At 38.9% G+C, this 25,602-nt stretch overlaps 1 protein-coding gene across 1 annotated transcript in view; it reads left to right on the forward strand.

Moving 5' to 3' along the window:
* BCKDHB (branched chain keto acid dehydrogenase E1 subunit beta) overlaps window positions 1–25,602 on the forward strand; it is a 159,930-nt gene that overhangs the window by 110,950 nt on the left and 23,378 nt on the right. Inside the window, exon 9 of the mRNA XM_080934641.1 lies at window positions 1,166–1,252. Within this exon, the coding sequence (XP_080790767.1) occupies window positions 1,166–1,252 (87 nt within the window). The remainder of the gene's footprint in view (window positions 1–1,165; window positions 1,253–25,602) is intronic.

The following is a 25,602-nucleotide window of genomic DNA, read 5'->3' on the forward strand; positions in this document are numbered from 1 at the left end:
TTTGGAAACATATATGTTTTTTCTTGATTATAGAATGCTTGCATTCCATCATTTGAAGTTTAATTGTGATTTTTTTTTTTTAAATTGTCAAATTACTTCAGCCATAGAAAGCCAAATGCCTGTCCCTCTGGTTGTCAAACCTGTGGAAGTGGTAGGGGTCCTGTCATGATCTCTAGTCACTTGTTAATAACTACAGGGAGTCATGCCCATGCCTCAGGGTTTAGCATCTGCTGGCTGAAGCTGCTCTCACTGTGTTTGAGTTCTAGCTAGGATTGCCCAGACTGAGTAAAATCTTTCTTTTTAGACGTGCATCTCTTGCTCAAAGTTTTCATTTTAAATTGATGAAACAGTCATTTTTTAAGAAAGGGGTAAATAGCCTCTTCTTGATAGCCTCTTCTCCACTAATGTGGACCCTGTATTTTAAGCAATGACTTGTTGAGTTTGGTATCCTGCTGGCATCCTGCTGTGATATCATAACCATGGGTTTTGATTTGCTTTTCTAAATACTCTCCCTTGCCTGTCTCGAGCAACTGTCTGAGCCACTATATATCACTGACACTTTGCCTGTTGAAATGGCACTGTGACCATGAGTGAGATTTTAGTGCACATTAGTGAAGATGGTTGTGAGCCTTCCATTTTCAGAGTGACTTGTTACTGGGCAAGTCTCTCAAGGACGCACCGGCTTTTCCTTCACCGTGCTGTTTTTGTACCGTTTTTTTGTGTTTGCCTATTCCACGGCCGGGATTTCTCAAGACTTTTGTTGTATGCACTCACACGTCATGTGCCCACATCCCAAAAAACAGTTGGATATTAAAAGTAAAAAGATGGAAAAATCAGACCAAAATATGGACAGATGAAACAGTAATTCACTTATAACAACAACAAAAAAGTCCTGTAAAATAGGCGTTTAAAATTATATACTACACAGAGTTATAAATCTCATTTTTCTTTCATGCTAAGATTATAAGCTATGGGCAAGTTTCTTGACAGTACTAAAATGTACCCAATTGAATGATATTTATAACAACTTACTAAACATAAAATCAGCTTTCTGATTTTTATTTACAGAATTTAAGCAGTTTGTTTTTTATTAGTGAATTAAAATGCTGTCATATGCTTAAAATATGTATTCTTTTCAACGCCAGGTTCCTCTCTTCTCTTTCAGTCTGTGATCAAAACGGGGCGACTGCTGATCAGCCACGAGGCTCCCTTGACCGGCGGCTTTGCGTCTGAGATCAGCTCCACGGTCCAGGTAGAGTAATGCAGCGCTGCTTTTTACATTTGTGTGGCTGTGCACGTCTGTTCCAGAGGACCCACTGCTTATCGCAGAATACTAAAGTATGCACTGTTGGGAAATGAACATTTCCCTGTGAGACTGCACTAGCCTTCAGTTAATGGTGTAGTTATATCGTCAAAGAAGAAAATTCAAACTAATCAAAGTGGAAAAATCTTTTATGGAAGAAGAAAAACTGGAGATAAATTTAATATAATACGTTGCATTTGCTATATTAACAGGAAAAGGAAATTTTCTTACATATCAATTCAGTCATCCCCTTGTGATAAAACGTAATGTTATGAAATAGATTGGTTATGAAATTTATCTTAGAAATGTATAGTACTCATCTTTATATCTGTCAAAAGTCTCTAACTTCAAAAACTATTTATCAGTTTAATTAGTAATACAAGGGAGGGATGTTATTGGAAATACTTGAGAAGTGAATTAAACACTTTCATTTAAAATAATGTTCACTTAAGCTGTGTAACAGGGTGAAAAAAGCCCCACAGACTTCTTCTTTAGAAGAATTTACTTAAACTGTTTATTCATATGTATTCATAACACATCTGTACAATGTGAAGGAATTATATTTTTCCTTATTTTCAAATTTAAAAAGTTAAGTAATCAAAATATAAACTACGTTCATTTTAAACTGAGAATATCAATACAGTTTATAAGTGCCTTTCTTCTCTTTTCTGGTATCATGGTTCTTAAATTACTAAGATCTGTCTTTGTAGAGAAGGTAAGCATGGGGTTAACAGTTTCATAGTTGTCACAGTGAAAGAATAATGTTGTGAGCTAAGTTTTAAATTTTTAATCAGCAAATGAATTTTTCTAATAAAATAGTTTATGTGCTAGTTAGTAAAATTACATAGTTTTTTTTTATAATACTATGGAAACAGATTTAAGCAAAATAACTAAAAACCAAATCTAAGTCATAATTATATGCAGCAAAACTTGAGCCGTTTTGTCGTCTGTTGGTGCCGACACAATATTTGCATTTTGGTGCTTTGCATCCTTTTACCCACTACCATTTATGTGTCTTGAGTACTTGGTTTGCATTATGCTACATGCTAATTGTTGAGTACCATAATGTACCTAATCTTTTTAAAACGAGGCTGCGGGAATAATCACTGTAGTTCTCAGATGTTATTTCAAGCCAGAGGCAGAACTGGCAAAAGACACTGGAACACTGGATTTTCTGACGCCTGGTACCTGGGGAGTTTGAAGCCTATGGGGGGGGGGGGTTGCTGCTGATAGGAGTTTTAACTGCCCTGCCCTGGTTAGGCCACTGCTTGGGTAATAAGCTCATTGCCCGTACCAAATATCATTTGCATATAATTATACAAGGAACTCCAGTAGAAGAAGGTAGTTGAACTTGGGATTGTGTGTCTTTTTACAAGCATTTCTTCCTTCGAACTTTTAAAAAATGTTGGTACTGTGCTGTAGTGTAAAATGCGGTTTTCAGACTGGAGTGGACTTGGAGAGATGATCTAATCTGCTGTCTCTTGATTTTGAATAGTATGTGGTGGACTCATGTTTATGGAAAACTGACTCTCCAGCCCCAGGAATACATTAGCAAATCTTCATTTCAGAAACATGGGGTTAAGAGTTTAAACACTGCCATTGCAGCTCGCCAGCAGCAGAAATCACAAGAGCGTGTCACAGTTAGGTCCCGAAGCTGTGAGATGATTTATGGTGGTCGGAGTTGACAGAGAGATTATCCACTGTGTAATCACATTTGTACCATGCCTCGGGTGCACCAAGGCAAGGCAGCCTGTGCCACACCCTGGCTCTCCCAGCTTGACTAACTCCTTAGGTGCTCACAGGCACCTGGAACGTTTTACCAAATGCGCATTCGCTACTTAAAGGCTGTGCCTGATAGGTTTATAAAGACAGGAAAGACCTTGAGCTTGTCCAGGAATTTTGAATCAAGGCTCAGAGAATACATACGCAATCATTTCTGAATCTCCAACAGCCCCAAGAGGAACATAGAAATTTTGAATTCATTATAGAATTGTCTGTTTCTATAAAGAAATCATTCAACGAGTGAACTACAAGGTGAACTAGGTAATGCTGTAAAATTTGTAGGGAAATTTGCATCTGATTAGAACTTTTCCCCCTCCCATCTTAGTTCATTTTATTAAACACAGAACAAAGAAAATGAATTTAATATGAGTATATTTGCCTTTTATTGCTTTTACTTATTGATAAAGAAGGAAGCTAGAGATGTGGGCTTTTTCTTGTTTTAGTAGTAATGTTTAAGAAGAAACCGACATGGCTGGTACAGTTGTTCCCCAAACCCCCGTGTGCAGCTACAGGAGGTGGGTGCTCACAGCCTCCTTCAGTGCAGCCCGGATCACATTACTGGGGCCACGGGTTGTTTTAAATGGAGTCACTGAAGTGACTTAGAGCTGCTTTCACCACTTGGAGTGATTCATACACCTACATTTCTTTTTGATGTGAGTACTTTGTAAGGTTAGCGAGGATGAACCCGGGTCATGGTATTAAAAGTCAGCCTTCTGGGCAGAAGAAAAAGGAAATGTCTGAGGAAGAAGTTTTCGTTCTCTTTGGGAGAAAGAAGCTTGAAACTAAATGAGAGAAGACCCTGAATTTAGTCACTCTGACACAATCTTACATTCTATATGGAATTTTAAATAAAAATGTTGCACCCCACATGTTATTATGGGGAACATATGTGGTAGGATTTCTTAGAAATCCATGGTTAATTCTTTAAAGTGCTTAGGGAAATAATTACCAAATAGTAAAACTACTGTTTTTAAATACAAAGGAAAAAAAAATCTGAAAATGCTTGAAAGCCTAAAAATGTTTTATGTGTATTTCAACCTATTATCCATAGTCAAAATTTTAAAAAATGAGAATTTACCATTCTACCAAATAGCTTTTAAATTTTATACTTGATATTATTAGATGACCCATCATACTTTGCTAGAAAAAATTAAATCTCTCACAAAAGAACACCTTGACAATGTGGTATTGTTGGCATTACTATAGAAAGATTATTTTTACCTGTAGAAATAAAATATAGAAGAATGAATACAGAATATGGTCAAAGTTTATCTGTTTAACTTTCACTCCCTGCAGATGTCCCTTCTCATCAGACAAGATGTTTATAGTCCATTTCTTCAGTCTCTTCGTAGCTGTTGCTTTTTTCTCATAAAGCCCTATTTATTATTATTAACACGATTATAAATAGTCTTATTGTGAAATAATGCTAAATTCACCAGAGAAGTGACTACCTTATGTTCAGTGTATAGAAATCATTCAGATTTATTAACATCGTCTTCTAAGATTTTTGTGTTTTAAAGAAGGCTGATAAGAATAAAGGAAAACATTTAGTCAAGAACATTGGGTGTAGTTTAGAAGTTTAGTGGGAGGCCTGATACCCTTGGGAGAGATGCTGGGGCTCTTCCTCTAAAGCATCTCGGTCTCTCCTCATCTAACTTTATGTCCCCATCTGGTCTTACTTTGGGGTGTGTGAACTCTTTTGCCCTGTCCTCTCATTTGACACACGATGAATCTTGAAGTTCGTGAGGACTTAGAGGGTTAAATTTGAACCCTGGTGTGTGTTTGAGGGAACTCCGTGGCGTTTGTGTCCTTGGGCCCCGATTTCATTGTTTTTAGAAAACAAGGTTTTGATCATGTTTGTGATCCTCAGCTTTGTAGCCCCAGATTTTCAAAAAACAGTATGTTCACTGTACAGAAAACATTAACTCCCTCCATTTTAACTTCTCCCAAATTAGTCTGTGCTGTATATTTGAGGATCTTGTCTCCAGCTCTGTGATTACATATTTAAATATCAAAACCGAACAATTGAAGCATTTTCACACCTTTAGATATGTAGTGTGATTCCTTTGAACATTTATAAACCAACCTTTGTGATTAGCGTCCAGCACAGTCCCATAGTGACAAGTCTCCCACTCTGATATAATGGTGTGATAATAAAAAAAGGGTTGTTTTTTTTTCTTTTTTAAATCTCCCTTCTGGATTCAATACTCAGTAAGCGCCAAAAGTTTTAGGGATTGTGGTTGGCTTAGAGGTTTCTTTTCTTTTCTTTCTTTTTTTTTCCTTTCTTTCTTCAACACATGGAAGCAATAACTCTGCACTAGAGAGGCCAATTGGAGAGGGCGGTAACTTTCCATACCATTGTTGTATCCTCTCTGTGCGGTCTTCTAGCTGAGAATAGGAATTAAGAAGTCGCATACACGGACAGTTAGTGAGGTGATCAGGTTCTGATAGTTTGAGAGGATTTTTATAGAGCCTGTATGAATCATTGTGCAGGAGGAAAGTCAACAGAAGGAAGCTTGCTTTTCTTACTGTTTCATGTTAGGAAGACTGATTTGGGGATTTCTTTTTCTGTGTAAACCCGTTACTACCAAATGTATAAATACTGTATTTAAGAGTGTCAGGTTATGAAAAGAGGACAAATCCTAAATAATTTTGAGTGTTGCCTGTAATATTGATCTATCTATCTATCTACCTATCTATCTATCTATTTATCTATCTACCTATCTATCTATCATCTATCTATCTATCTATCATCTATCTATCATATCTATATCTATATATATATCTATATATATATCATGGTAAATATATCTATCAGGTTGATCAATTAAAAGTCATCAGGGTACTAATGTGATGAATAGTTTCTTAACAACTTTGCTATCTTAATTTTAAAGAGCAGTATATAATTTGCTAGCAGCAGATGAAGGAAGCAGTTAAGAGAAATATGCCTTTTTGCTAAAACGTGGGAGCCAGGGCCTCATGTGAGCTGGTCAGCGTGGAGTGTCTGACTGTGAACTTTGTAAAAAGCGGCTTTGCTCTGAAGCCTGTTGAGTAATTTTTTGTGATCAGCTTCTGTGGCCACAGGCAGTGGTCACATCCCAGTGGTCCCAGCTTGTGCTGGGGATGGGTGTGCTCATGAGCATCTGGACTGAAGGACTTTGTTCTTCTGTCTTCTTTCTGTGCTGATTCCACCGCCTGCCTTCTCTCCCCTCACTCTGGTTTTTTCTTTTTGTTTTGTTTTTTTTTCTTTTCAGGGGGTGGAGGTTAGTAGTTTGCATGGCTGTCCTGGAAAACTTTAACTCTGCCCTGCTGCTGTGCTTTAGACAGAAAGTTCCTTTTGCTTGCCAACCTTTGAGATGATACGAAATATAATAAACGATTTATGTGGAAGGATGTAAACCAGGGGCAGTGAGAATAGAGAGTAGTGAAAGCAGGGTATCTGTCAGCTTATGGAAATGAGCTTCTCTAGGTGTGAACCCTTCCTGTTCACACCTGAAGTGTTTTGGGGACTAAGTACTTCTTTGGCTCCAACCTTCTCCCCCCCCCCCCCCATCACATTCTAGTCTTTATCTTTTCAAAACATCACTTTGCCTATTGTGTGCTTGGAAACCTCCAAGGGTTTTGTTGCAGCAGTAAATTGCTTATGCAAGACCTTGATTGCCTAACACAGTGGTCCAGTGGTCCAGTTAGGTTTCTTGCAACTTTGCATGAAACCCATGTGCTGGTTACACTGATCATTTCTTCAGCCGTAGTTCATGCCCGTGTTTTGGTTTTCTTTTCTTTTCTTTTTTTTTTTTTTTTGTTATTTTAGCTCAGTACTTTGGGCATTGTCTTAGTACAGGCGTTTGATATGAGAAGTGGAGGCCTTGCTTTATGCACTTTGAGTTTATTAAAAGGAACAGATGACATGCTGTGATCTAGTGTGAAATATAATACAGCACAGTCAGACAGAGCACCGTGGGATTGTAAAATCTTTGACAAAGTAACCGATATGTGGGTAGCTCATATAGTCCGAGGGTGAACATGAGCCTGGAGATGAAAGTGAGTCTGATCTGGGTGGAAAGGGGTAAAATTCGAGGTTCAGGCATAGTCTGCTATAGTTAGGGCACTGCATGAAAGACTGTAGTTTGAGGTCAAGATTGACAAGTAGGGATGAGAACCCAAAGAACCTTGAATAAAATATTTCAGAATTTATCTTTGTATGGAAGAAATCCCATTGCTAAGCTGGCTTCCCTCAGTATAAATTCCACTTTTCCAGTAAATGTGCATGAAATGAACATTACAGGACTCTTGACAAATAGTTGTAGGTAAGTAATCCTTGCTGTTTATCATTTTAGGCAGTGCCATATAATTAAAGGATTTTAAGCAGAGGACTGACATATTTTCTAGTTAGAAAGGGTAGGCTGAGAGATCTATTAAAATATCATCTCCATAATCTAATTGAGAGATTTGGAGGTCTTCAACAACTAAGTGGTAGGGTTGGCAAGCAATGTAGCTTTTAGAGCGTTGGAGAATGGATTTGAAGGAAAGACTTGATTCATGAGAAAGGTATGAGGCAAGGACTGAAGTGGTTGGTGGAGTATCTGGGACTCAGTACATACTAGGCTTATTAATAGAGGTGAGGCTTCATTGGGATAATATCATTGGGAAATGTGAGCATTGTGAATAAAGTCCAGTAAACACAAATATAGACTACTGTTTCAATGAGAGAGGGGAAGCACAGTCCTCCCTCTTGTCTATGGTTTCTGCTTACATTTAAGTCATTGTTCCTTAAATATATAATAATGTAATATAATATAATAATCATAATGCCCACAAAACTCAGTAGTAGTCGTGCTGAGGATTTTATTGCAGGATGTATTTAAAATGTATTGTAAATCTCATTGCAGACAGTCTTTGAGTCAAGCTTTATCAAAGGTACTTACATAGAGGGAAGGCAGCATATTATGACTAGGTGCTGTTTGTGGTTTTAGGCATCCCCTGGAAGACTTAGAGCATTCTGTGTGGATAAGGAAGAATTACAGTGGTTAGAAATGGGCTTAATCATTACTACGAGGCTATTTGCTTAGCAGAGATCACCATTTTCTTGGTTTGAATGTTCCCCAGCAGCCTCCCTAAATTCTCTGCCTTCTTTCCTTTCCTGCCAGCTAATGGAGTCCAACGTTTAATATTTCTCAGATATGTCTTCCTTCTTTTATTTCATTACATATTATGGCCTTTGTGAATTAGTCTCCTTAAATAATTCCTTTAATTCCCAAAGAGTTTTATTTTTCACTTACCACTACAATCCTTAAAAATATAGTTATATCCTTGAAGAAAATGATGAATGGTTTAAAATATTTTTGTATGGGTTAGCTTTTTTTTGCTGTTTTGAACAAAATAATGAGTAGAAGTAATAGAAATACTGGAGAGCTTCACTCTGGCCCATGGTTCTAGAACAGTGGTCCTCAACCTTCCTAGTACTGCTACCCCTTACTACAGTTCCTCTAGTTGTGCTGACCCCAACCATTTTGTGAAAACTTCCTAATTATAACTTTGCAACAGTTATGAGTCATAATGTAAATATGTGACCACAAAGGGGTTGCAACCCACAAGTTGAGAACCAGTGTTTTAGAGCATCTGGCTTATGGTTTAGTTGGTCCCAAGTAGTGGGGTTGGACATCCTGGTAGCAGGAAGGGATGAGGGAGAGAACCTCCATGATGAATGCAGGCCAGAACACTGAGCAGGGAAAAGGGAAAAGCTGCTGCCCCAGCCAAGTAGACAGTGCTGCTCACCAATGGTCTTCCAACCGCAGCGAACCTGTCTATGCTCTCCCAGATATGCCTGTCTTACAATCTCTTAGGTAATTCTAAACCAAATCACAGTGGCACTCAGCATTCACCAGCATAACTTTACCTCCTCTCCTAACATATATTATATTATCAGTATAATTACACTATATGTAATGTGTACATATATATTACACACTAAATATAAGGTATCACTTAAAATATGTCCAGATAAGCTAGAGAATTGGCTTAGCACTGACAATCACTGTTGCTCTTACAGAAGACTTGGGTTTAGTTCCAATAGTTCATATGATGCCTCGTAGCCATCCATAACTCTAATTCCAGGATGCCCTCTTCTGACCTCTGTTGATACCAAACGTGCATGTGGTGCAATACATGTATGTAGAAAAAAATGCTCATTTACATAGAGCAAAAACAGTCCCAACCACAGTAAGTTCCTGCAAAATTTTATAAATGACAAGCGTCAAAGGATGTTTTCTGTGTCCTGGCCAATCCTGTTGGGCTGAATGAAGCAGCATGGTAAATTCTCCAAGACATGCTAGGCATGGGTTGTTGGCCTGACATGCACACTTCTTGTTTGGGCTGACTATGCTTTCTGAAGACACAGCTAGTTTTCTCAGTTTGCCATGCCTCTTAACTAGGCAGCATTATTTGTAATTTTGGAAGATCATTTTCATTTGGTTCTTTAGTATAATTCAGTTTAAAGCTCAAATGTTTGTCAGGTCCATTATTTTTCCTGAGTTCATGGTCACAAGACATATGGCTATGTCTAGAGATTAGTTACTGCTAATGAATTTCCTGCTAAACTGCAAATAGTTAAATTAGTGCTTATTGCAAAAGCCCAAACAAACAAGCAAACACAGCAGTTGAAAGTGAAGACTATAAACAGAAACCAAATGGTTGATTATTGTTTTGATTTTCAGTATTAATGCAAATCTTCCAAATGATATTTTAATTTTCAGAGTTGTCTGAAAAATTGCCTTTGATTGGGAAATGTTTAATGATTTGATTATTCTTTGTCAAAATAGGAAGATTTGGTTTTATTTCATATCAGGTACCAATATTAACTATTTAGAGTAGTTTTGTGGCCCAAATGGCACAAGATACCTATTTGTTTTCATCAAAATTGCCAGCTAAAAGTTGTAATGATATGGTTCAGTAGGCAAAGGCACTGGCCAGGCAAACCTGGTGACCTGACCATGAGGAGAACCTGCCTAGGGAAGGGGAGAACTGACTCATAGAGCTTGTCTCTCACCTCCACATGGGAACTGTGACCCACACATGTCCCTTCCTCAGCACCACCCATGAGAACACATATAATTTTTTAAAAGAAAAATGGAGTGAAAATGCGTAACTAGAATGATTTTGAAGGCTTTCAGTATCTTTATGTTAAAGAACGCTCCGACTCATCCGCTCACACCATGTCTGAAGCATCCGTAGCTCTGATTAGGCCACTCTTTGAAACAGGCCATGGCGACTCATGCGTTTTGATAGGGTTCGACTGTTCTAGCCCTGCGTTTCTTTCCTGGATCAATTTAAAATCCCCAGCTGATGGTTTTGATAGTACAAAATACATACTTTGAAACAGGCCCATGGTGTCTTGGTCCTTCCTGAGTTGGCTTCAACTTTCCTATTGTCCTTAAATCATTTTTTTCCTCCTTTGTTCTCACACTCTTTACTTTTGATATGAACACTGTCTGTCAGCAGTCAGAGAAACTGAAATGGAGCTTTGTCTTTCATCTCATCTCATTTCTTACCAATCTCCTGCCTCGGTACTTGACCTCCAAATTTACACTCATTTTTTTTTACCCATGTACTTTTATGGGCATAGTTTTCTAACTTAAGTATACGTAGCAGACCATCTTGAATGTATTTTGTGACTAATATTCTAATATCACATAATTCTATATATTTTTATTAAAACCACTTTTCATGCAGTAGATCCAAAACCAGTTCAAGTACATTAAAGTAAGTACTGCACATAGGTTGATAAAATATTATGGGATGTTAAATAAGATGGAATATTTAAATATGTGGGCAGCTAATAACTTCATAAATTAAATGCAGTATTTGTCTCAGCCAGGCCTGAGTCACTCAATAAAATAGGACCTACATTGCTCAGTGTTTAAACTGGGTCTTGAGAGCCATAGCAACACAGGTGTTGGCCACATTCTGCCATGGAAAGATGCTATATGCCATCTCTTGGGCTCTTCATAGAACCCCATTATTTCTCTTGCTTTTCCTACCCGTCTTTCTTCTTCTACAGACCCCTCTTTTGCTTCTGCCTTTCTTGGCAGTTTCTCCATGCCACCTTAGCAAACATGCAGATCTCTGTAGAAAATATACAGTTCCTCTGCCATCATAGGCAGGATAGGCTTTATTCAGGAGCCATTTCTTAGTGAGAACTTTCTGTATCCCAGCAGGTGGGAAATAGAAGTCCCTTGTGGTACTGGATTGAAGTTAAGAAGTGAGGTTGGATTCAGGCAAGCCCTGCTCTGTGTAGTTGATCAAAGGTGGTGTTTACATAGAGCAGTATGAAAACACCATTTGAAAAGAACTTTAAAGAGTTAATATTTTGTCAGTGGGACTGTATATGTTAAGGTAGGGTAATTCTCCCTCCATCACATTTCACCATAAAGAACACAAAGAACCAGCTCTTTGTTGGTGATTTCTTTCAAAAAGTATTCTCGAGAAGGGGGATGCATGAGTCCTTGTCTGTGCTGTTAATTTTCTACGAGGACACCATAGTTATTAGTAGATTAGTTGTTGCTAGAGAATGATTCCCTAAAACTAAATACATAATTTAGAGAGACATTATATCAAACTACGAAATGAGGGAAAAAAATGCAGGATAGGGGGCCATAAAACACTTTAAAATAAGTTCTCATAAGAACGAGCTAAAAAAAAAAAAAGTGACCATTGGTTACAGTACCCTTTTAGAAAAGCCCTCAATTGGGAATTCCGGTTGTACTATTTGAAGAAATTGCTAAGTACTTACAAGTTCATTTGGTATGACTTTTCTTACCACTTATGTCCTTACTCAAGATTGGGGGAAATGCTGTTTATTCATTTCCAAGGAAGCATTGTCTTAATAATTTATCTTACCTTCTTCATTGCGTTATCTCATTGGAAAACCCTTTTCTGAAAGTGAGGGTTTGGCTCACTGCTAGACCAGGACACACTTTTGGCTTTCCATATTTTCTGTGAGGATGGGAGTCTGTTATGCTCATGTGAGCTTAGGGACAAACAGGCATATCTGGTAAAGGACAGTTTGTCTGTGAACGTTTATTGCTCAGGACTATGGCATCAACAGACTCTCTACCACCAAGAACATTTTACATTTTTTTGTAGATTACACTTTCTCATTATCAGTGAAGGTTTCCATTAGCATACTTTTTTTTAGTGTGAAATACAATCATCTCTAATATATCTCTAATAATGTATTAGCTACTTTTTTTCCCCACTGTGACAAAGGGGGATGGCTTTCTGTTTTCAGAGGGTTCAATCCATAATAGGGAAGAGGGGATTATAGAACAGAGCAGTTCATACCATGGTTAACCAGAATATAGAGAAAACGGGGGATGTGGGGAGATACCAGATTTACCTCCACCCCCGCAAGGCCACACCCTAGCAGCTTTCATCTTCTTACAAGGACCCCGATCTTTCTCACCACCATTCTTAATCGTTTTACTCTTTTGTCTTGTGTTATGGGTATCAAGTTATCCAAGTTCAATATCATATTGTGGTCTATTAAGGCTGCATCCATTTGGGGTTTGTGTGTGCGTGCGCGTGTGCGCATGCCTGGGTGCATGCTTGGGTTAGAACCCTCATGGTCTAATTGCATCCAGAGACACCATCACAGATACACTTTAAGCTGTGCTTTCCTATACACCTATGCATCAGGGTTGTATACTTATCCCATTAAACCACTTTATGGAAGATGTTACCCTCCCCCCCCACACACACACTGTGCCACTGCATTTTAAGTACAAGGTTCAGGGTAATGAAGGTAGAACTAAGTAGCAGTGTCTTCAAATTATATTTTGGTCCCATAACGTCCGAGAATCCGAGACTTATGACCAATAACATAAGTGCTAGATTTGTTCTCAGTGACTGCTTTTTTAAAAAAAATGTGATGTAGAAGAACATTGCAGTAAATTGTTATTCTGGAAATGAGCCCCTGCTCTTCTGTATCCATATGCTTAGCAGCGAACTCTTTGGGAGTCACTAAATATCTTGTTTGTTGTGCTGGAAGCTAAGTGATCCCTAACGGTTTCAGAACGTCAGTAGTTCCTATGTATTAAATTAAAATTTATTTTTCTCTCAGATTATGTATAGAGTTACTATTTATGCACAGAATGAGGATGAATCTATATTCATATGATTTCATATGCCTTTAACTTTTTAATAATATTACAAATCAGTGCTTGCAAAGCAAACAGAAAAAAACAACAACAAAATAAAACAAAACAAAACAAAAAAAAAAAAAAACAGTAGTAGCTACATTCTCCTTTTATGAGGCTGTGTTTTTAAGTAACTCCTGGAAGGGCAGACCATGTTGTTGTCTCATGGCAAGGCAAAGCTGTGCGCAGCACCGTTCACCATTTCACTGTTTATTCTGTCGGTCGGTTGCAGTTAATCATGTTGCCAAGACCTGAAATCATCTTAGAGATGCTTGTTCAGTCACACGTAGCCTCAGAGAAAGCAAACAATGGGAACAATCAAGATCATATGAAGAGTAGTGGCTTATGAATAAATGAATAAGATAAGAATATTTAGATGTGTGTATATATGTGAATGTATATATGTATATACACCCACACACATATATTATAGATATGTTATGGGAGTATCACTCCTACAAGAAAGTATTATCTTGGGTGTTTGCACAAAGCCTAAGTCCCTTCCCAAAATCACTTTCAGTTTATAAACACCGTTGTAGCTCTGTGCTTGCCTAAGGCAGAGTCTTCCAAGAGTGTGCCTAATGCAGACTGTACTTTATCACAAGGTTTTAAGCCAACTTTCATTTTTAAACAAGCTGCTATAGTTTTTTTTCTTTTTTTCCACTTAAATACTTCGGAAACTGCCCAGACATTTTGGAGATTCCTTGGGGGCTTACAGTTAAGTCGTGGACTGGCATTTGTTTTTGTATTAAGTAGCTGAGGTCATAATGGTGTTGGGAAGCCTAAGGGCAGGGGTGGGGGATGGTCAAGATAGTGGCCACGTGTTTTAGTGTTGGATTCTACCTTTGTTTATAGCAAGAGACCCAACAGACATGTTACAGACATGTTACAGACATGTTACAGACATGTTACAGACATGTTACAGACATGTTACAGACATGTTACAGACATGTTACAGACATGTTACAGACATGTTACAAACATGTTACAGACATGTTACAGACATGTTACAGCTCTAATCAACAAATGCAGTTATTCCTCACCTTTGAGAGAATGTAAATTCTTCCCCTTCCCTGTGTGTGTGTGTGTGTGTGTGTGTGTGTGTGTGTGTGATTGAATTCTGGACCTTTCACACACAATCCTCCCACTGCTTTAAAATAGTTACAGAGCAGATTTGACAAATGATCCAGGGAAGATAAAGATGTCCTAGGCATGTGACTTATATTTCTTAGAGTGTTTTGTTATTGTTTTCTTTGTCAGGACACCATAGTTTGATTAAGACTTTATGATATGAATGTGCTTCATACTGAATTGGGTGCTTATTGAGCTAACTATAGAAAATCAGTTCATCTTTGGCCTGCACACAAACGGTGGCTGGCTTCTTTTCAGAAACAATGGAGGCCAGAAAGCAGCAGCAGCTTTAAAACACAAGAAGAGAAATTAACTCTGCCCTCAAATCTAAATCTATATATGTTGAACTCTCTTTGAGAACACCTATATAATAACATTTCACACATAGTATATTTATCTTTGAGAATTGGGTTTCAACATAAAGTTTTCATGGGACCCAGCCTATACTTTAGATGGACATATATGTAACTTTAATTTTTTCAATGCCTATTTTCAATGATGGCTTTCAATTTCCTTTTAGGCTACTACCCAACACAGGTAGTGGGAAAGAGAGGATACTGGGGCAGGGGTGATGGTGGTGGTGGAGGAGGAAGGGGAAGAGGAGGAGGTGATGGTGGTGGTCGTGTTGGAGGTGGTGGACCTGTTTAGAAAAGTTCTTTTTAAAAAAATTTTATTGGATATTCTCTGTATTTACATTTCAAATGTTATACCCTCTCCCTCCACTCCCCTTTCTCCTCCCCCTCAACTTGTTTCCATGAAGGTGCTCCCTCTCCCAGTCACCCTCTCCACCCCAGTGCCTTGGCTGATGATGATGTTGTTCTTCCCATGAGGGTACAAACTTTTCAGCTCGTTCAGTCCTTTCTCTAGCTCTTTCATTGGAATCCCTGTGTTTAGTCTGATGTTTAGCTGCAAGCATCCTCATCTGTATCTGTATGACTCTGGGAGAGCTTCTAAGGAAGTACTTGAGTTTGGTGGTTCTCCAGGTGAGGCAGTCTCTGTAGATCTTTTCTTCAATCCCTGCTCCTCTATTTGGCTTTGTATTTTCTGTTTTGTTCTTCCTTCTAAGAAGGACTGAGGCATTCACATTCTGGTCTTCCTTCTTTTTAAGCTTCATGTTCTTTAGATTCTGTCAATAGTTTCTTGGGTATCCCAAGCTCTTTTTTTGGAGGGGGTAGTATCTGCTTATAAGTGAGTACATACCATGAGTTTTCTTTTGTGACTGGGTTATCTCACTCAGGATGATAGCTTCAAGTTCCATCCATTTGTCTAGGAATTTCATGAAGTCATTGTTTTTAGTCGCTGAGTAGTACTCCATTGTGTACCACAATTTCTGTATCCATTCCTCTGTTGAGGGACATCTGAGTTCCTTTCAGTTTCTGGCTATTATAAATAAGGCTGCTGTGAACATTGCTGAGCATGTACCCTTGCTATATGTTGGAGCATCTTTTGGGTATATGCCTAGGAGTGGCATAGCTGGGTCCTCAGGTAGCACTATGTCCAATTTTCTGAAGAACCACCAGACTGATTTCCAGAGAGGTTGTACCAGTTTACAACCCCATCAACAGTGGAGAAGTGTTCCTCTTTCTCAATGTCCTTGCTAGCATCTGTTGTCACCTGAGTTTTTGATCTTAGCCATTCTGGCTGGTGTGAGAATCTCAGGGTTGTTTTGATTTGCATTTCCCTGATGGATAAGGAAGCCGAACATTTCTTTAGGTGCTTCTTGGCCATTTGAGATTCCTCATTTGACCACTAACCAAAGAGTATACATGGTGGGTCCATGCCTTCTGCTCCATACATAGCAGGGGACTGCCTCCTCGGACATCAGTGGGAGGGGAGGCACTTGGTCCTGTGGAGGCTTGTTGCCCCAGAGAAGGGGGATGCTGGAGGGGTGAGATGGGAGTGGGAGAGTGGGTGGAGGAGCACCCACAAAGAGGCAAAAGGGAGGTGGAGATTCATGGAGTGGAGAACAGGAACAGGGATGACATTTGAAATGTTAACAAATAAAATGATTAATTAAAAACCATTTTCTAGGAAAAGGAAAACGTGGAGTGTTTGTGAGTGGCAGTTCCAGTGAGCGTCCCACGCTCCCTGGCTGGCCAGACTTGAAGCCGGAAGCCAGCTTGTTCCCTAATTGTGTTTCTATGTTTGTTTAACTTCAGACTTGCATTTGGGTTTGTTTGGTCACAGTGTTTAGGGAAAACTCATACATGAAGGTTTGGTGCTGCAACGCAGTCATGGCTTAAGACAAAGTATGGGCTCTGCTGGGCAGTGTGACTGGATGGAGAGATGTGGCCCTTATCAAAACGAGTCTGTCACCAGCGGCCGCACTTTGTGTTGACTCACGAGGGCCAGTGTCAGTGACACAGTGCTAAACATGCCAGCGTGCACAGGGAGAAATGCGTGCCAGACATCTGTGAAGCAGATACAGCCAGATAGAGAAGCTTGGTCTCTTGATGGCCCTGGACTGACTCTGTTCCTTTCCATGGTTGCAGCTGCAGGAGTCCCATAATCTATACCAGAATGCACTAGTATAGAAACAGCACCACTTTATTAAAATGCCATTTGTAATGCCATCAGTAATGACTTATCTGGGAGACTGAAGACAGTGTTTGCAGACCAGGTTAAATGCACTAACCCATCAAACTGAGCTTGCCTCTGAAGTAGATGATAAGCAAATGGCTTCCCTGAGAAGTTCAATCATCTGGTCTGATTTTTGTTCATCTTAAAGTTTTATTGACATGGATTCTCCTGCCGTTCCTGTTAATGCCCTGTCTATACACGACCCAGTATTCATTGCCAATCTGTGTTCAGGACCTGTTCATAGGGTGGCACCACCCCAGAGCATTTGCATTGCCATGCAGGAGCTTAAGTCCTTGGGGCTTCTCTGTTTTTACTATTGCTATTTATCGCTAGACAACAAGACCCACTTAGATGCTTGTTCCAGAAAGCACTGCACAGGAACACCCTGCCCAGAGAAGAAGGCCCAAGAATGTTTAACTACTTGATCTAGCAAAAGTTCATGTTTTAAAAACTCTGAGGCAAAGAGTACAGTTTTTATTTTTCTTAAAAAAAAAAAAAAAAAAAAAACAACAAAACACACCTTTATTTCTTTATTCCTCTCTTAAGTTACAAGTTACTGATTTGCCAGTATTCTGTATAAGGAAAATGGAGACCCTATAGTTTAACTGCACAGAAGGACACGTAGCCAACACTTGGAGTAATTAGACACTAGGCTCTTTACCGGGTTAGTTTGTTGAAGGAACAGTTCAAAACATTACAATGGAGTAGGAGCTACTGTCACCTCCACAGGTAAAATGACTGAGTAAGGAAAGGGTTTACAACTTGACCGAAATTCACACTGCAAGCAGAATTTAACTATGGCCCTGAAATTCTAGATAGCCAAATGGCTCTAAAATCTGTCTTTTGTAAGAAGGAAAGATATGATAGCATCCTTTAAAGTTGAAAATTATTTTTATTAAATATTTTTCAGCGTGTGTATTCTGTTCAGAACACTGGAATTGGTCTTGTGTTAGATTTTCAGTCATTTAAGTTTTATTGACGGGAAGGCCGGAGGCTGGCATTTTATATCTCTAGCTGAATAATCTTTGGTTTTGTTTAAGCATCAAAGTAACTTTCCAAGTATTACAAAATGATCAATTAATATAAAAGGTGTTTTATTTTCTTTTTATTTCTTTTTATTTTTTATTGTATATTCTCTGAATTTACATTTCAGATGTTATCCCCTTTCTTACCAATCCCATGTTCCCTCCCCTTCCTATTGCCTCCATGAAGGTGCTCCCTCTCCCAACCACCCTCTCCTACCTCAGCGCCTTGGTGTTCCCCTACACTGGGAAAATGTGCCTTCACTGGACTACACTGGCCTCTCCTCCCATTGATGTCAGTCAATGCCATCCTCTGCTGCGTTCTATTTCTCACTCCCCAACATTGCTTGTTTTGTGTAACCTGTATATATTCTTTTACCAGTCACTCCTGCATTGATGGAAACAGTACAGATATGACTGTTCTTAGATGATGCTACGTGCCTCAGCTGGCATTTCAGGGGAGTCAGCTCCTCCTCTCTTCATTTTAAACTGTCATGAAGGAAGTTGCATGAACTTCTCAGATGTCAAAGGGAAAATTGTACATAGCCTCTTGACAGCTCAAGAAAATTGGATATAGTCTAATGCCACATGTGAATGCCTCTGAGACTCCATCCTACAACTCTTTCCTTCTTCTTACTTCTCCTAATCAAAGAAAACAGTGTCTCCCTTCTTTCTACCACTGGCCACACAGCCTTACATATGGGCTTCTAGAATTCTCTTCTTACCCTTTTAAACATGTAATTATCTGAGAGGCCATTTGCATTGTTCTTGGTTTCAAAGTCACCTTGAAGTCTGGGCCTTTGCTGAGCTCTGGCAGCAAGCACCATGTAGCCATAGCTTGGGTTTATCTTGGTCATAAGGATATACAGATGACATTTACTTAAAGATAGCTGGTGTCTGAAGCCCGCTTCATCTTAGGAGTTTTAAAGAGAGTTCAGGTTTTGTTTTGTAAATTCCTCATGGTGTTTTAGGGAAAACAGCAAGTAGTGGATTTCTTCTAGGATTTAAATGGCTGTTCAAGGTAAACAAACACATCCCTAACATACAACTTTGATTGCGGAGGATGCTGTCAAGGAGTGTAATGAAGAACCTCTGTGCACAGTCTTGAGTTAAGCTCCCCAGGGATGCCTTCTCTGCCCCACATCCCTTTCAGAAACTGTTTTTAGGGGAAGAGATGAGCTGTTGATGGGATGGGAGTAGAAAACGTGTGTGTGTGTGTGTGTGTGTGTGTGTGTGTGTGTGTGTGTGTGTGTGCTTATTTGATTCGCAGATATGTTGAGTGTGTACAGTTAAGACATGGATTTAGTATCATAGCTTTAGTCACTTTGACCAATGTCATCTTAAAGTTACAGTTGTAGTTTAATGGGAAGAAAGAAGCAGAGTTAAAGATTGTTTTCAAATTACCAAAAGGAGTATTAGAGAGAGCCAAGAGTTAGAAATAGTCTACACTTTGCTGAAAATTAGAGAGTCTATGGGTGACTAATTCAAAAGTAGTTACTGTCCTAATGATGGAAATATACCTCTGAATCATGCAACAGAACATGAGGAAATGTACATGGTAAGAGAATGTCAGTATTGTCATAATTTCTCTTCAGACATTCTTATGAAAGATGCTTGCTATATGTAAACCTGCTATATGTATCTTGTTTTTATCGGTAGAATGAGTGAGGTAAAATTGGTTGATATCTTTCTTACCATTGCTTTATTTATGATTTGGATTTTTGAACTTGACTTAGTTAACATGCAATATATGTATTCTCTCTTAATGTTCTTTAGAATTTAGGATTTTAATTTTATAAATGCCAATTGTGATGGCCATTTTTTTTGATAAGGTAGAAATGACCAAAATTGACTCGGTAAAAATATAAGACAAAAATTCCAAATCTTCATATTGCATCCATGATCTTGGGCTGGTATCTTGTCTTTCGTTAAAGGTAGAGATAGACCCAACTGGCTGCTGTTGTTATGTTCCACTGGCTGCCAAAACTGGTATGTAAACTGTCCTAAAAGAGAAGTGACAGCTTGAGTCATTTCACTAAACCAAGTTTAAATTAAATTATAAAGTTAGTATAACTTCAAACCCCGACAGTGCCAATTCAAGAACACTCAAGGGTAGATGGGTCTTTTCTACAAACATACTTGAATATTTAACAAACTGAATCTTGCATTGTTCAAGGTCAAGCTGAACCAATCTAGGAGCCACAGGTTGGTTTATATTAAGTAATGTGGGATGTATGATTAGAAGTTGTTAGAGTGGCTGGCGGAGAGGAGTCTCACAGTATGAATGCATGAAGATTTGCTCTGTGATCCCAAGGAGCTAACAGTGTTAGAGTGAAACCATTTCTACCCGGTTAGCAACTTGGTTGGTGCATGTTACCTACCTATGACAAAAACACGTAATGGCAAGAAGGTGAAAGGATTAGCTTTCAAAATTCGAACCCATTTAATTATATTTGTTGCCATGTTAAATGCCCTTCCAAGCCCACAGACACAAGAAAGAACTGAAAACCTACAAGGATAGGAGAAATGAACAAATGAAAAAATGTTATTTATTGACAAAGAAATTTAACCAAAGACTTTAATGATGTTCTAAGTGCCAAACAGAACTTGAAGATACAGCTTGCCAAAACATAAGTCTTATTTATAGTAGCAACGATAGGAGATGGGAATAATGCTTTAAAAATGCATGTGAGATGTTTAAGGAAAAATACTGAAAAGTAATTTTAAAGAAGGTAGTTCATAGGCTAGAGATCCACCAGGATAATAAGCTATTGTCTGTTTAACCTTTAGACTCATTCCTACTGCAAACAAATCTTAGGCTGTTTTTCTTGCAGTTTATTTATTTACTTCTTACTTTCATTTTTCACATGTGTGTGCCATATGAACCATGGTTCTCTTTCCTTCCACCATGTGGGTTTCTGGGGTCTCGAACTCAGGTCATCTGGCTTGGTGGCAAGGGTGGCCATCTTGCTATCCCTTTCTTGAATGAATTGAGTTGGTTCTAAATGTTATAGAAGTAAGGGCCCTAAATAGTCAAGCTATACCAAAGGAATTTTCTGTTGGACAATTAAGTGAAAGGAACAGCGTGCAGTGTGTGAGGGAGGACTCTGTGTGTACCCCAGCTCTGCACATGTTACAGACATGCCACCTCTGTTCAGCCCCCTACCTGCAGAGCTGGGACACCCATCCAAGTTGTTCAATTTCACTGATACTTCTAGCATCTTCCTCTTGTCATCTTGGCCCACTTTCCTCGGGGATGGTGAGAAGAGAAAGATAATGAGTAATACAGACATGCTTTGCTTCTGGGTCTTAGAGCAGTAACCTCAGAGCTGGCTTGCTAGATTCAAATGCCTGTTCTGTCTGGTGGCTGCTGCTGACTGTAGGCTGCCTGTTCAATCTCTGCTTCAGTTTCCTCATCAGAAAATCAGAAAAATCATAGTGATCCCTGGCTTGAAGTGAGTGTTAAGATTAAATGAATCAACCTGCCTAACGTTTTCAGAACATCGCCTGGCATTCATCACACAGGAAACATTAGGTGTTGTTATGCCTTTGCATTGTCTTATTGCTCAAAACACTTCTTTTCCTTGTGTTTCTTTCTCACAATACTGTGCATTAGCTTTAATTGTACCTTTAAAGTGTTAAAAGATATAGCAGATTTATTTAACCACTAAAGACTGAACACCAGAAATAGCTGGGGTTTAAAGTGCTTGAGCTTGACTTTGCAGAGAACGGATGGTTTAGTCCAAAGATCCTTTAAACACAGTTACTGAAGCATGATTTACCAGTACAGACTTTGTCAACTGTACAATCCAAGTAGATAGGAGTGTAGAATTCTCTCTGCAATTTGAGGGATGAATAAAAGTGGACACATAAACCAATCGTTGTCTAGATAAACAAGCCTTTCATAGAAAATGCTGTTATTTAATAAATGTTGTGACCATGTGTATGTTGCTGGAATACTGCCATCAGCACACATAAAGACTCTTTTAATGGTGAATGATCTGGGAATTTCAAGAAAAGGATAGATGAGGCAGAGAAGGTTTAGCTTTAACTTTGCCGTGAGTCACATGCTATATAGATCGAAATAAGCCGTCACTGCTGCCATGCCTTTATCCTGACCCCGACTCCTTCCTGCGGGTTGGCTTCAAGCTCCCAACTCTTTGGGATACTGGGTATGAGGCTTACGGAGAATTGATGAGCAGCTGGTGTGTAAGCCACAGCCTGTTCCTGGGAGGTGAAGACCGGTTTCCAGAGCATTCATGCAGTCAGGCTTCGGCCCAGTGCCGAAACCACTTTTCTGGGCTTGCTGCAGAGGCCCGATCTTCCCAGCCTCTCCTGCCAGTTAAATTACATAACTCAGAGATGTGCTCTCAGTCTGAGAAGTAGTTTTTACATCCAGCTTTTCTCTCTCAGAAATGTAGTGGCACTGTGGAGATCAGTTTCATTCCGTTGGACTAGGGTTAGAAGCTATTACTTAACACGGTGTCTTCTTTTGAGGTATTTTACATTACATCTTGGTTTCTTTATCTCTAAAACAGAGATGGTCAGACCTAATGGACCATGTGATAATCTTTCCTCAGCACACTGTCAAATGATAGTGATGTACTGATCTTGCTTCCCTTTTTTCCTATCCCAAAGCTGGACCCACCGTCTCCCAGACACTGAGTTTGCTTTCCGGGTTAAAGATTCTGTTACCTATTTTTCATAAATATCCCCTTGAAAGAACTTAAGTTTTCAGTTCAGTGAATTGAAACTTGATGATCTTCAGGTGTGTTCTTTGTTGGCTTAAAGAAAAAAGATGTTACGGAGTATAGCAAGAACATCTTTGAAAGACGACAGAGCTATAGAACGTATCTAGCAGGTATCAGGAACATAGTAAGTATGCTATTTACTTAAGGCATATGTGTTCTTTTATGAAATGTGCTGTTCCTGTCCAAGTTGATAAGTTAAATATTTTACTCTTTTTAGCAGAATATGAAGCACACATTACGTATTGGATAAAATTTTTATCCATATGTAAATCACTTAAAGAAAATAGTTAATAAATTTAAAAATTTCATCTATGGAGCTGTGTCTAGATATGTTTTGAGTTCTTGATGAGCTAAAATAAAAACAATTAAATATAAAAATCATTTTGGAAATAAATTTACAAACCACTTAAGAATTTGATCAATTTACCTACGACTCTCCAAATCCCAAACTTCAAAGGACTCAAGCTGGAGAAGGATGGACCTTGGCCTTAAAGATCTTAACAATTTTCAAAAAGCAAACACACAGTTACTTAATGAGATAGACCCACAATGCACCGTGGGATTCATTTTCTTATCTTGTTTGCAGCCCCTGGTTTTATAATTTTGTGCTGTATGTGTTTTGTTCTTTATGTATTATGAACATGATTGCATATGCTAATTTTGTCCCCAAAATGTCTAGTGGGTGTTATATTCCATTATTTGAAAATAGCTTTGACACTGCTCCTGACGAGTTAACTATTTCAGGACTTAAATCTCAGCAGAGACGAAATACACGGTTACTAAATGTTCACTGTTAGTTATGGCATTTAGCATGCTTTCCTCTCCTGTCACATAAAGGTGACAACCATCATTACATCACACTGCCTTGTACATCTGCATGTTAAATGTTATTCCTCCAATTAAATGGGGGAAAGCCTTTGTGTGTAGTTTCTTATTCAATGATCTTTTTATTGGTATAAGCACACATGCATAATTTAACCCAAATGAAATAACATACTTCATATCAGCCATTATTTTTATAACGCCTGTATTTCTTCATGATAAAACTCTTGTCTATTTTTAATATCACAGACTATTGAGAATTGGAGCTACTGAGAGTATAGTTTATCTACTATTTTTCTCATGATTTTATGCCTCAAGTTTGACTTTATTAAAATATCGTCTCTAAATATTATATAGTAATGAATTTGAGTAATTTTAGTTGAAGTATAAATACTAGTATCCAGTTTGTAGTTCTTGACTGGGACAATGTGCAGAATAAATTGTTTAAATGAATATAGAACACCCACCATACGCTCGCTGCCTTATAGAAGGCATAGATTGAATGAAGCATTATTTTTCTTCCCGTTAACACCATGAGTTAGCGCATGAACTGATTTGTAAAGAAAAATCACGCTAGAGCATTTTAAAAAGTGAAAGCACCCGTGTGGGTCATCTCTGCCGTCAAGCATGTTGTCAGACTCGGGTAGTTTCTAAGATTTTCTTCATGCGCTGAGTTGCAGATCCTGGAAGAGTAGAGATAGCTGGCGGGTTTCCATAGGTAGTGTAATTCCAAGCTTAGCATAATTTAGTTTGACAGTTAAATCATGAAACAGATGTTAAAACATTTGCAAAGCCCAGCGAGTTCCTTTTTAATTGGCAGCCTGATCACCTTCAGAATTGAAGCTACACTTAAATTCTTATCTTAAACTGTGATGATCTAGTGTGTACCTGAGGTCTGCTGGTTTCCTCCATCTGCAGTTTGCATCAGTCTTTCCTCCCCTTTACCGGGACTTTACACCAGTTCTTCACAAGATTAAAGAGTACTCTCTGTCAGAAGGTTGCTTCCTTATAGCCGGGAAGGTTGTACCAAGTGAGTATTTCCCAGAGAACAGTGCACATGTTAATACCATTCATTAACAACACTCCAGTTAATTAAAAAGTCATGAATGCAAGGTGCATCCCATTGGGTTCTTAGAGGCCCCGTGACCTTCCATCTTGACTTTTGCTTTCTGTGGCAGTCTGGGAGAGAGAGAAAGCGCATCATTTTTTGATTTCCCTCTTTCGGTTGTTAGCTGCTGTTTCTTTGTGGTCTGTGTATGGGCTCAGAAGTTGGCTCAGGGTTTTGAAGATGACCTAGTTTAGTGCATAGATTCTGTGGCCCTTGGGTAGCAGCTGAGAGGAGGTGTTATCAAGGAGCACTCAACTGGGTCACTCTTACTCTGCCTGTCCTTAGATGCTCCGAGTTGGCTCTCAATAGTCTACTCAGGACAGAATCTTGGGGTGGGGCTTAGAAGTAAAGTATTGTTTCTCCAGGGACAAAAGGGCTGGTCCTGTCAGCCTCTTCTGTCGCTATTTTCTTTGGATTTGCTCACTGAGGTCAGATGTGGTCTTCTCTCCTGACTAGTCTGATGACTCTCAGCTTAGGGCCTCTGTAGTTTCCCTCCTTCACCCTTAAGGGGTAGCCTTGCTCTAGAATACAGATGTCTGTACAAGTTTCCTATTGCTGCCTGAACACGCCTGGACAAATTTAGTAGCCTAATAAAACACAAATTTAGTAGCTAAATCCAATACAAATTTCTTGTAAGTTTGCATGACTGGAGTCTAATACATGAGTCTGCAGGCTAAAGGTACACTATCGACAGAACAATGTTCCTTCTGCCTGTGGTTCATGACTCCCTGTTCAAGTTAAAAACCAATGAGGTTGTGTTCTTGAACCTTCTCCTACAGTCAGATGTCCTGCTCACGGCTGGGGGAATCATTTTCATTTTAAGCTTTTAAGATTATATTAAACCTACCTATATTAAACCTACCTGCATGATCCAAGCTGCCATTCCCATGTCACAGCCCTTAATGTTAGT

This window comes from Micromys minutus (assembly GCF_963924665.1).
Source record: "Micromys minutus genome assembly, chromosome: 21".
NCBI classification, from domain to species: domain Eukaryota; kingdom Metazoa; phylum Chordata; class Mammalia; order Rodentia; family Muridae; genus Micromys; species Micromys minutus.